At 38.8% G+C, this 12,015-nt stretch overlaps 1 protein-coding gene across 2 annotated transcripts in view; it reads left to right on the top strand.

Annotated features, from left to right (window-relative positions):
- Nucleotides 1-12,015, top strand: part of pappa (pregnancy-associated plasma protein A, pappalysin 1) — a 121,795-nt gene that overhangs the window by 30,814 nt on the left and 78,966 nt on the right. For both annotated transcript variants that reach the window (XM_015392666.1, XM_015392676.1), the window contains exon 7: nt 9,980-10,481. In XM_015392666.1, coding sequence (XP_015248152.1) covers nt 9,980-10,481 — 502 coding nt within the window. The remainder of the gene's footprint in view (nt 1-9,979; nt 10,482-12,015) is intronic.

The raw sequence follows: 12,015 nt of genomic DNA, 5'->3' as shown, positions 1-12,015 counted from the left end.
TAGATAGATAGATAGATAGATAGATAGATAGATAGATAGATAGATAGATAGATAGATAGATAGATAGATAGATAGATAGATAGATAGATGTTTTTATGCATTTTTATGGGGTGCAAACCATTCAAATGTAAAAACAAGCAAAACAAATAAAAAATGTAATCTTGTCATTATGCTAAAACTACAACGTGTGTATCACAGACAAGTCTGGACATGTCTGAAATGCTGTGTGTGTTTTCGTGTGTGTAAACTGCGCTCTATTTCCCCTCTTGGAACGAGTCTCTCACCCCTCTCATGTAATTCTTCATGCTCCAGCTTCTACTGGATAAAACAGCAGCTGTTCTACTGCAAATGTGTCACATTTTTACTGACTTTCGCTGGATAGTTCTGTAAAGTTCATACTTAGATTTTCCAAAAACAAAACATTTTGTGATCTTAAATCAACAAAATAAGCTTTAACTCATCTATGTGTGTCTAACAAAACATCACATGATTAGAATTGAGAAATGGAAATTTAAAGGACTGCACTGTATCAACTTTTTTGCTCATTAATACCCCTTCGAAGGGCTTGGCTCCGATCGGCATACAGTGGGAACATTAGTCCCGGGTCGACCCCTCATTTAAATAAAACCCTTGAGCCCTAGAATTGACAAAAGTCGTTCCACCCTTAATGCTGCGTTCACACCAAACGCAGCAGGAGCAGCACAAAACGAGTCTGCTGCTTCATTTTTGATGCTTGTACAAGTTTAATTCTGACGCACAGCAGGGGCAGCAAAGCTGCTTCAACTGCGTGGTGGAAAAGAGGGTCTGATGGGAGTTTGGTGGAGCTACCTTATCCTTTCTTTGCCTGGCAGCTATATTTGCTGTGATAAGTGGGAATAAAGTAGTTTAAACTTTGGAAAATCCACCTGAAAACTTAATGTGTGCAGTCAGTTCATCCACCATTTCCAATCATACCTTCAAATATTATTTCTGACGGAGCCGCTCAGACACCCACATACCAGCGGTGCTCTGTAAGTAGAAATCCCATTCAACAGCAGCCTCCGGCCTGGTCGCCTCCTCGTGGTTTGCCGCAGCGACTGGAAAGTGGTATTCATGTACGCAATCCAAACTGCAGGCACCAGGATAATAAAAGCGAACATGTTTTGCCAGCAGGTTTCTACATTTTAAGTTAATGTACGTGTTAATAAACTGTTTCAGAGGAGTGATTATAGTAATCTGTATCATCAGCGATGTGTCTGTCTCCCTGCCAGCTCCCAGATCAGCCTTTTCTGATTGGTTGATGTGGCGCGTCGAGCAGCAAAAGTAAAATTTTTCCAACTCGAGCAGCAGCTGCGTTGCGGCGCGTCGTGCCCGTCAGATGCTCAAACTCTCTCGACGCGCTGCTCCAGCTGCTCAGACTCAATGCGCCTGTTGTTCAAAACGCACTGTGGAACATTTTGCTGCGCCTTGACACGCGTCAACCATTGACTTTGCATGTAAACTAGCTCCTCCTGCTGCCTCTGCTGCGTTTGGTGTGAACGCAGCTTAACAGCTGTTTTCTGCTGACTCGTTTCTTCTTAGGGACTGACAACAAATTTTTTTAGTTTCTTATAATGGAAAATTTATATAAATCATAATTTTCCTTACTATGAAAGTCTATAAAATAGTACATGCTTTAAAACTGGATAAAAACAAACCTCTATCACCGATACAGTCTAGTCTTTTGTCATTGTTAAGGTCGTAACATTGACCATAGTAGCCATATGAGAACATTTAAGAATACAAGCATTTACATGCAGGAAACTAAAGCATTATCACCTAGGAGATTACATCATTCTAGCTTTAGAGTTCTAAGTTACTATGTAAAATGAATGCATCATTATACCTGAACATGGGGCTATGAGAAATTTACCAAGCATAAGAGAATGACTTGGATGCTGTTAGGCCAAATATTGTAGTATTATAATAGTGGACACAAAAAAAAAAATCAACATTTGCACAGTAACATAAAGATAACACCAATATTGCCTAGCCTTTATAGTTTATCTGCGACCAAAAAAAAGTTTATTTGGGGTTTAGTTACTCTTTGAAAGGATAGCAAACTAAGACAAGAAGAAAATCTGTGAATAAAACTCATACAGTAAGAAAAAAGAGCAATGAATTGCTTTATACAATGTAATTAAAAATCTGGTTTCTAAAGTAAAGAGCTTCATTTAATGAAAGATTTCTTCAGGTTTTATGGGCTGTTTTCTCATTTGGTAAAGTGTGAGAGCATTTCAAAGTAACATAGATTGAGGAGAGGTTTTTGTAGACATGCCTTTATATAAACAATTATAAACTACATGCCCTTAAAAAAATATTTCTTTAAGTTTTGAACAGCAACAACAACGTCATTTATCAGCATGCTGATGTTCTATCACTTTATCAATGCACAAGTGAAATTGAAGTAAAATAACCATTAACATTCAGATTTTTCACATTGCTGCCAACTTGCCAACTCAGTCAAGCATCCTAAAACATTCTGAACTAAAGAGTCATTGTTTGCTAATGAGCAAACAATAGTATGTTTACCTGACATACTAGAAGGCTCCAGTCTGAGAGCTCCTTTTAAAATTATGATGTACAATGTATATAAAATGTTTAAAGATCCCGCAAATTAGCATTCACCAAAGGCTCCCAGATATCAAAGTCACATAATTAATTCTTTTTGTGGCAAGACATTGGTTCCAAGCACTAGTCTTTTGTCCTTAAAAAAAATGTGTCTGTGGATCTGCAAAGTCTCTTTTTGTTTGTAAGTGTGTCAGTGCTAAAGGTTTAAGTGAAATGATGTCTGCTTTCTAAGTGAGGAAGTGTGTATCATTTCATGACAGTGAGTCATAGATAGTGAGAGCCAGAAGCAGACACTTCTTAGAAAGCATAAAGTGTGCATGCCCGGACATAGTCCTTTTTTTGTTTATCCATTCTATTATAAACCAGTTCTTTGGACTAGTTTATAATGGATAGTGGTCATGTTCCAGCAGTAATTAGCAGTTTTGCTTGACTGGGCTTTTATTTAACTGATACATCAAGCAGTATTTTTCATTGTTTTAGAATGACAGAACACAGATGATACTATTAGTTAGTCATTTTTTCAGTTCAACTTTCCCCTTCCTAAATCATTCTCTTTATCTTTTTCCTTTATATAATCACCCTGCTTTGTATTTTATTAGAGTTTAGTCTGTTTAATTATTTGTGTTGCCTCTATGCCACTGCCATGCACTTTTATATTTGGTTTTGTTTTGTTTTTTACCATGTACAACACTTATAATTCTCTTGCAATGAAATGTAAACTTTCCTGGCTTTAAAAAAAAACACCTTCAAAACTTTTTTCAAAGAATATTTTGATGCTTTTTGGCCAATGAAGCATAGCCACTGACTCTCAGCAGCCATCTCTGCACAGCGCTGTGGGGAAAAAAGCCCTCTTATCATGATACTAAAAAGGCCTGATCACAACTTCTCTATGCTTGAATTTCTTATTAATTTCATAGAATTAGCTCTGTCCCACATACTTCTCAGATTTCCAGCCTTACTTCACACATCCACAATATTTAACCGAAATGCTATAGTTTCAATATCCAAGTTCATAGCAAATTTGTAGAGTTAGAGTGAAGCGCTAAAGCCATCTGACCATACAAACCTTATTAATAACTATATTGAGTGAAACCATACTTGTTAACTTAATAATTTTTTATTACTAACATAGCTCATAAAATTTTTGGAAATATATCAAAATATTTTCATTGTTGCTTTATGCATTTCATTTCATGAAATTTTATTGTATATCAACGTTTTTTAAATGCTTGCCACCGTTACAATGTGGAACTGATACAGAGGGAAATAAATTTTGATTGATTAAGATTTTTGAGACAAATGCTTACATTTAAATTTTTTAAAAGTGTGGTCCAGTTTAAAGGAAATTATTTCAACTACAAACTGGAGCTGACTGTTCCCAAAGTATTCAAATTCCAGATATAAAAATACTTTGAATATTTCAGAAGCATGGCAGATGTTATAAAAGCAAAACTCAGATGTGAGGGAGAAGTGGCGGGAAAGACTAGCAGAAACTAAATATGATGAGTCTAGTTGATTAGGTCATGGATAATTGCAATTTTAGGAAACAATCTCATCCAGAGTCTAACAATAATAATAATAATAAAAGATACTGTCTCATAATGTCAACATTTATTTGCACTATGAAGACCTCAACCTCATGTTTGTTACTGCATTTACTACATGTCACTACCAGGAGTCCAAAATGGCATAAAGCTGATTCTAGATCGTTTTCATTACATTAAAACCTAGCAATTATCCATTTCACAAGGTCTCGTTAATTATTTATATTGTCTACTAAACAACTGTTTATTTTGTATGAATTTTAGCTCTCTCTCCAGCTAATAAGCTTTCTATTTACATATTTACAAAGATTCCCATTACGTATTTTAAGTCTGTTCTTTACTTACAGTTTTAACACAAGCCATGAATTGCAATTCATGGGCATCTGATATGCACTGCTCAAAAAATAATGGGAACAATCAAATAACACATCCTAAATGTGAATGTATAAAATATTTTCTTTCATTGTTCTGTACAAAATTGCTGCTGCTGGTGCTGACAACAAAATCACATAAAAAAATCATCAATGGAAATCGAATTTATTAATCAATAGAGGCATGGATTGGGAGTCACACACAAAATTAAAATGGAAAAACACACTGAAGGCTGATCTAACTTAGATGCAATGTCCTTAAAACAGGTCAAAATGAGTCTCAGTATTGCGTGTAGTCTCCACATGCCTCTATGAGCTCTTTATAATGCCTGGGCATGCTCCTGATGAGCTGGCGGATGGTCTGCTGAGGGATCTCCTCCCTGAGATCCTGGATTAAAGCATCTACCGACTCCTGGACAGTCTGTGGTGCAACCTGACGTTGGTGGATGGATCAGGACATCATGTCCCAGATGTGCTCAATTGTATCAGGTCTGGGGAACAGGTGGGCCAGTCCATAGTTTCAATGCCTTCATCTTGCAGAAACTGTTGACACACTTCCACCCACATAAGATCTAGCATTGTCCTGCATTAGAAGGAACCCAGGGCCAACTGCTCCAGCATACAGTATCGTCTCATGAGGGGTCTGATGATCTCATCTTGGTACCTAATTGGTACTTCTGGCGAGCACATGGAGGGCTCTGCTGCCCTCCAAAGAAATGTCACCACACCATTACTAAGGCACTGCCTGTCCAGTCATGCTGAAGGATGTTGCAGGCAGATCACCCTCCACAGTGCCTCCAGACTGTCAGGACTGTCACATGTGCTCAGTGTGAACCTGCTTTCATCTCTGAATAGCACAGGGCGCCAGTGGTGAGTTTGCCAATACAGGTGTTCTCTGGCAAATGCCAAGGGTCCTGCCAGTTGTTGGACTGTGAGCAGAACCCCTATCTGTGGACGTCAGGCCCTCATACCATCCTCACAGAGTCGGTTTCTAATGTTTGTGTATTTTATTTTTTATTTTACCTTTATTTTACCAGAAAGTCCCTTGAGATAAAATCTCTTTTTCGAGGGAGACCTGGCCAGGAGGCAGCAGTACAGTAAGACATATAAAAACACAGGACAACATAATAAAATCAATTATGAACTAGACTCTAGAATAACAGTTACAATTCAGTTGTAACCACTGTTAGCTACAAACATGAGGTGACACAGGTATGGAGGAAGTTTACCCAGGATGGCCTTGTAAATAAAAGTAAGCCAATGATGTTGTCTTCTGAGGCTTAGAGAGGGCCATGAAACCAGAGCATACAGTTCACAATGATGAGTCCTGAAGGCAGAGTTGTTGATGAAACGTAAATCACTGATAAACTATGTCCAGGGAGTGGAAAGCTGAGGAGGCAGCATTCATATATATGATGTTTCCATAGTCCAGAACATGAAGGAAGGTGATCTGAACAAGTCTTTTCCTCACTGAGGGAATAAAGGAGGATTTTTGGCTGTAGTAAAAGCCGAGCAGGGCTTTCAGCTTTTAGCAGGGCTTTCAGCTTCAACGTTTGTGTAGACATTTCACAGTGCTCCTCCTTTTTGTCCTCGCACAAAGGCGGAGGTAACAGTCCTGCTGTTGGGTTGTTGCCCTCCTATGGCCTCCTCCACATCTCCTTTTGTACTGGCCTGTCTCATGGTAGTGCCTCCAGCCTCTGGACATTACGCTGACACAGCAAAACTTCTTGCCACAGCTTGCATCGATGTACCATACTGGTTGAGCGGCATTACCTGAGCCACTTGTGTGGGTTGTAGAGTTCATCTCATGCTACCACGAGTGTGAAGGCACAACCAACATTCACGGGTGATCAAAACTTCAGCCAGAAAGCATAAATACTGAGAAGTGGTCTGTGGTCCCCACCTGCAGGACCCCTCGTTTATTGACTGTGTCTTGCTAACCGCTTATAATATCCACCTGTTTCCATTTGCACAACAGCATTTGAAATAGATTGTCAATCCTTGTTGCTCCCTAAGCGTACAGTTAGATTTCACAGAAGTTTGATTTAACTGAAAATATATTGTTTTTTAAATTGTCCCTTTAAGTTTTTTGAGCAGTTTATATATAAGTTGATCAATATACTCAGCCTTACACTAAAGATTGTTCAACTAGGTCTAAGCTTTATTTTGATCATTATCTTTAGTGTATGGTTCTTGTATATAAATGTTTAAACAAGAAGCTTTTTGGCTTCTTTTGACATCACCAGGCTTTAGCTGTCAGCTCTGATAATTTGTTGTAGATTAAGCTGCTTTACCTGCAAATACCTGTATTCTTCAAACAGACAAAGAAGTTTTGATATTAGTTCATATCCCACGTGTCCACAGGCTGGCTTGTCAGTCATGGATACATTCTTACTTGGCTGTGAAACAGTTTGTTTTGCATTAGGTTACACAATGGATGACAACCCTGCTCTGTCTCCTCTTAAATCTCCAACAACATTACCAACAGCGCCAGAGCAAAAGTCGAGCCCATCATAACAGCTGACATTACAAAATATTTTCAGTGGCTGCAGCTCTTTTCCTTGCAAACTCTATGAAAATATACTCAGAAAGCCAGGGCTACATGAGCAGAGCGCAGCCAAGCTCTTGGAGTACCTTTGCTCTTTCTCTTCCAACCCCCCTCCCCCCCATTTCTCCATCTCTTTTTTTCACTGAGTTGCTTTTCTTTAATTCACCTTCACTCTGCCCACACACACACTTACAGTACGATAATAAATATGTTGAGATAATGTGGCTTGGAATCCATTTTCAATCCTCACTTGATTAAACACTGGAATTTTGCATGGTGCCCAGAAATGAGGTTAGCAAATGGCTTCGATGTTTGCCAGCTTGGAATTGCACAAAAGGAAAACGAGGGAGAACATAGTGTCTACCGCTTGCTGGCTCCTAAAAGTGCTTGATGAATGTTAGTGTACGTCACTTGGGATAATGCGAGTTAGCTGTGTGTGGACTCCAAATATGGCTGGAGTGTGACTGTTTGAGGTTGTAATGACTGTGCTGAAGTGAGAACCCTGTGCAGGGCCCCTCTCAGAAGGTACACACCTCAGCTCTGCCTTTCCTCTGCACATGGACTCACAATGAACTCTTAGTTTCACCTTAAACTTGGTGTTGCAAGACCTTTAGCAACACCAAAACATAACTACTGCTACTCCTTAACTCTTAGCTGTTTATTAAGTGTTTAGTCTAACCATTCAGAGAATATTTGATATTCCTTAAAGGAGCAATACATATGAAATTAAATTTAAAAGTAGCCAAGATTATTGTCATTTATCACCCAGGATGAAAGTCACATTCCCTTTAAACAATTGCGTCACTATCCCATGTTCTGGTCATGTTCATTTTCCCCTTTTGAAAATGGAGATATGGTGTGTAACTATTTCAATGCAGTGTGTAGCCTGTGTTTACTTCCTGGTTCCTGAGCCAAACACATGAGAGCTCCCAGGGTTGCCAAAGTAAAACATAGCATTTGGTATTATATGTTGCCAGAAGAGCAGCAGTCTGCAAACATGGAAGCCAGCTATTGGATCAGAAATAGTTTTAACAATACCTAGGAGGCCTCAGCGTCCTTTAAAATATTTGCACAGCAACTTACTTTGGTTGAATGGTTTTTCATTCGTCATCTTGAATTTAGCTGCAATACATCCTCGTCTCTCTTTACTTTGGCAATATGCAAAACTCTCACTGTAGGGATTGAAGATGAAGGGGGTTCTATGTTTTTTTGTTGTTGTTCTGATTTAAAATGTCAATACTTCTAGCACCAATAAACTTTCAATAAAGAAAAGGATTTAGACTTTCATTCCTTGTAAAATAGTTATTAACCATTAAATTTCATTTAGGGACGGCATGTTTACCTCACAGCAAAAGGAGTTCTGGGTTCAAGTCCCATGGGAACCAAGATCTTTCAATGTGGAGTTTGCATGTTCTCCCTGTCTCTGCATGGGTTTTCTCTGGGTTCTACAGCTTCCTCCCACAGTCCAAATAAGCCCCTTCATGTTAGGTTGATTGACCTTCCAAATTGTCCTTAGAAGTGAGTGTGAGCGTGCGTCCATCTTTGGGTGTCTCTGTGTGGCCCTGCGATGGACTGGCACACCGTCCAGGGTATACCCTGCCTCTCGCCCATTGATTACTGGGATAGGCTCCAGTCCCACCCACGACCCCATTAGGGAATAAGCAGTTATGATAAAGGATGAATGGAATTTCATGAGGTTTTATCACAGCATAGCCACTAACATTTTTTTGTTAATTTATTTTTTGTAGACCAAAATAAAGTGAAACATCTTTGAAATCAAAGGAAAATATTTTTGTCCCCCCCCAAAATTAAGTAGATGAGTTGTGGGCTTGTTTTTAGTTTATTTTACTTTTATTAAGTTTTATTACGTTTTATTAAGTTACTCTCTTAATGAAACTGGAGCCCAAACAATTGAATGCTTCAAAATGTAATCTTCCAATCAAACAGCTTCTCTGAGGGTTACAGATGTTTTTTTCTTTTTTTTTTTTATAGAATATTAGTAAGCAAATAGCATCAAAAAGACAAAGAAACACCAAAAACAAGTTGTAGAAAGTTGTAGAAGTTTTTCAAAGATAGTTAGATTCTACACAGGGCACATATCCTCTGGTTTCAACACATAAAATACCAAATTATCTGTTCACAGCATACACATAGAACAATGTGCTCTGGTCACGTGACGTCAATATTGCCTTTTGGGGCTTACACCATGCTATGACAAATGTGATATTTCCCACTGTGAAGCATGCTTGAAGATTATGCACTCCCTTTGCATTACTTAAGCAGGAAAAAACTTGATGTTTGGAACTAAAGAAGGAGGAATCCTGAAAGAAAAAACTTAAATCTATGTTGAAGGTTAATCTTCAAGTGGAACATTGACTTGAAGAGAACATGTAGCCAGAGTTAATCTGATGGTTGAGCTCCCTAATCAGTAGGTCATTTAGCCTTCCAGGGCCCTGTGGATTCATCTGACTCAGGTATACTATAAAAGGGATGCCTTTAAAAGTTTCAGGAAAGTAGCTCTTGAGGAGTGAACCCGGACACCTTAAATTTCAGTCAAAAGTTCTTAATGTGTCAGAATAAAATAAGTAAATTTAATTGAGAGTGAGTGGCAATGCTTAAAAGACTTTGTTTAGACATGCATCCAGACTGGGTGAGTTAGAACTATTTAACAAAGGAATAATAGCATATACATGCCACATGTTTTGGATTTGACATCTCATTCATCACTTTATTTCCATCTTACCTTAATGGACTTTATCTGCTGGTTTACCACATGATATACCAATAAAGTATATACGTTTGTGGATATCTGATAAAATGTGAAAAAGTTATTAATACTGTTAACAGGCTATCTAGTTTTTTCCTATGTCAGTAATTTGTTTTCAGTGTGGTATTTACTTGATATCTGTTTTTAACTTATCCTACAGGCCCTCCAGATGTAGAGCAAGCTTGTGAGCCAAGTGTGCGTACATGGAGCCCAAATGCAGGAACTGACCAAGGTGTTGTTGGCCTGTCTGAGTGCCCCCCACAGGGCTGTATGCTACAACTGGAGTTCCAACACCCAGTGGTGCCCGATTCGCTGACTGTATGGGTGACATTTTTCAGCCCAGAGGAGAGCGCTCTGCCTGCTATCCATGAAATCTTACTTCTGACTGTGAGAGGAAATAACATTTCACTGGGCCCCCGTTATGTTTTCTGTGACACTCCATTGACTCTCAAACTGGACGTGGAAGAAGAGGTGTATGGTGTACAGTTTTACACAATGGAACAACACCTAGAGATTGACGCAACTTTGTTGACATCCAAGCCGGACTGCATATTTTGCAGGCATTGCAAACCCCTCAGATATCGCCTGTTACGCCAACCAGCCTTCTCCCATGCCCCACATGGCCTGATACTAATTGAACCTGTCCGCCGTTACACAGACAGGTGAGTTGAGATGGTAGATTTCAGTCAGTGATAACTGGCTGAATCTTGCCAGCATATTCCAATAATTCATCAGTATTAAAAATTAACTTAAGGCCATACATTTCTTTTTCAGAGCCACTGTATTTTCCTCAAATAGGTCTCTGTTAAACACTTAGAATGGCAGAAGTGTTTATGATCGAACTAGCATTGGTGTGGGGTAATTTTAGACATAGCAGTAAAAGGTGTTTATTTATCTGTGGAAAATAACCACTGAAATATGCTCGTGTAATAGCAGACATCCTTTTCAATACCCTCTGGAACACATGCAATCCACCGCTGCTTCTGTGCTTTCAGATCTGTTTTCCCGACATTTGTTTCCTAAGTCACAGGTCAGTTCTCACCCACATTTGTTTTTTTCCTATGTTCCATGAATCAAGGGCAAACAGATGACTTGTTGAAGGTATTATCTGCACACTGTGGTGAGACTTTGGTGCTTTTCTTTCATGGAATGTGCTGACTTGATAAAAATTGCGCTATACATGGCCATGCTGCGTGTTATACCATCTCGCTGTCGTGCTATCAGTGAGATTCACATGAGAAGGAAAGTGCTAGATAAAACAGAAAAGGGTGGGTATGCATGTTATGCAAGATGAAGTGATGAAATCTAAGTTTTAAAAGTGCAGAACTTCCTGGTTGAATGGCAGTATCTGTGGAAGGGTGCCTCCAGTAAGGATGTATTTATTTGGAGGTTTTGGCACACTTTGCTGACTGTTGATGTACTGTAGGTAGTTTTACTACTGTGGTACATTTCACTAGCTGTGGTTGCATTCCAGTGGTAGTGGTCAGTGGAAATGGCTGTATATTTTTTTCTTATAAGACCATGTGGGATCTTGTCTGTTAGGCTGTAAAGGAAGCTCTGTAGTGAACAAGTTGTACTGTTTTAGATATGAATTTCCTTTACAAATTTACTACAGAATAAAGATGGTAGAATGTTGGTTTTGTAAAACTATTCAATCCCCTTTTTTTGTCAAGATATCAAAAAGGCAGATTGATCAAGTTTTTCCTGTTACTGTTTTGGTCCTGTACTTTCCAGTTCAACATAACACCAGATTGATGAAGTGATGAGTAAGAGTTGTCCGGTGATATGTTCTCAAACCTGTGCTGTGGATTTATTAGATCCACCAGCTATACACTGTACGGCGTATTTAGCTGCTCCTTTTATTAACAAACCTTGATCAACCTGCCAGGTTAAGTTGACAATCATGTCTTTGTAGGTTTGCAGCTTTGTCTCACTTTTTCCATTTTGACATGGTGACCCTACAAGTTTTCCGTGAGATGTTTAAAGCATGGGATATTGTTTTATAGCCTACACTGTTTGTGTGTAAAGTCTTAGTCATCTGGGTCATGGCAAACAAAAACAGGCTTTAAAAGGAGGTCACTTGACTTTTCCTTAGTTTTCTCAAAGCTTTTTGTCACCTATCCAGAAGGTCTTTTTTACTTCCGGTTGATTTCACTACACCTGCCATATATTATTATTATTATTATTATTATTATT

This window comes from Cyprinodon variegatus, unplaced genomic scaffold (genome assembly GCF_000732505.1).
Source record: "Cyprinodon variegatus isolate N-32 unplaced genomic scaffold, C_variegatus-1.0 Scaffold23, whole genome shotgun sequence".
Lineage (NCBI taxonomy): Eukaryota > Metazoa > Chordata > Actinopteri > Cyprinodontiformes > Cyprinodontidae > Cyprinodon > Cyprinodon variegatus.
The sequence above is the reverse complement of the archived record's forward strand: the minus strand, read 5'-3'. Positions and strand labels throughout refer to the sequence as shown.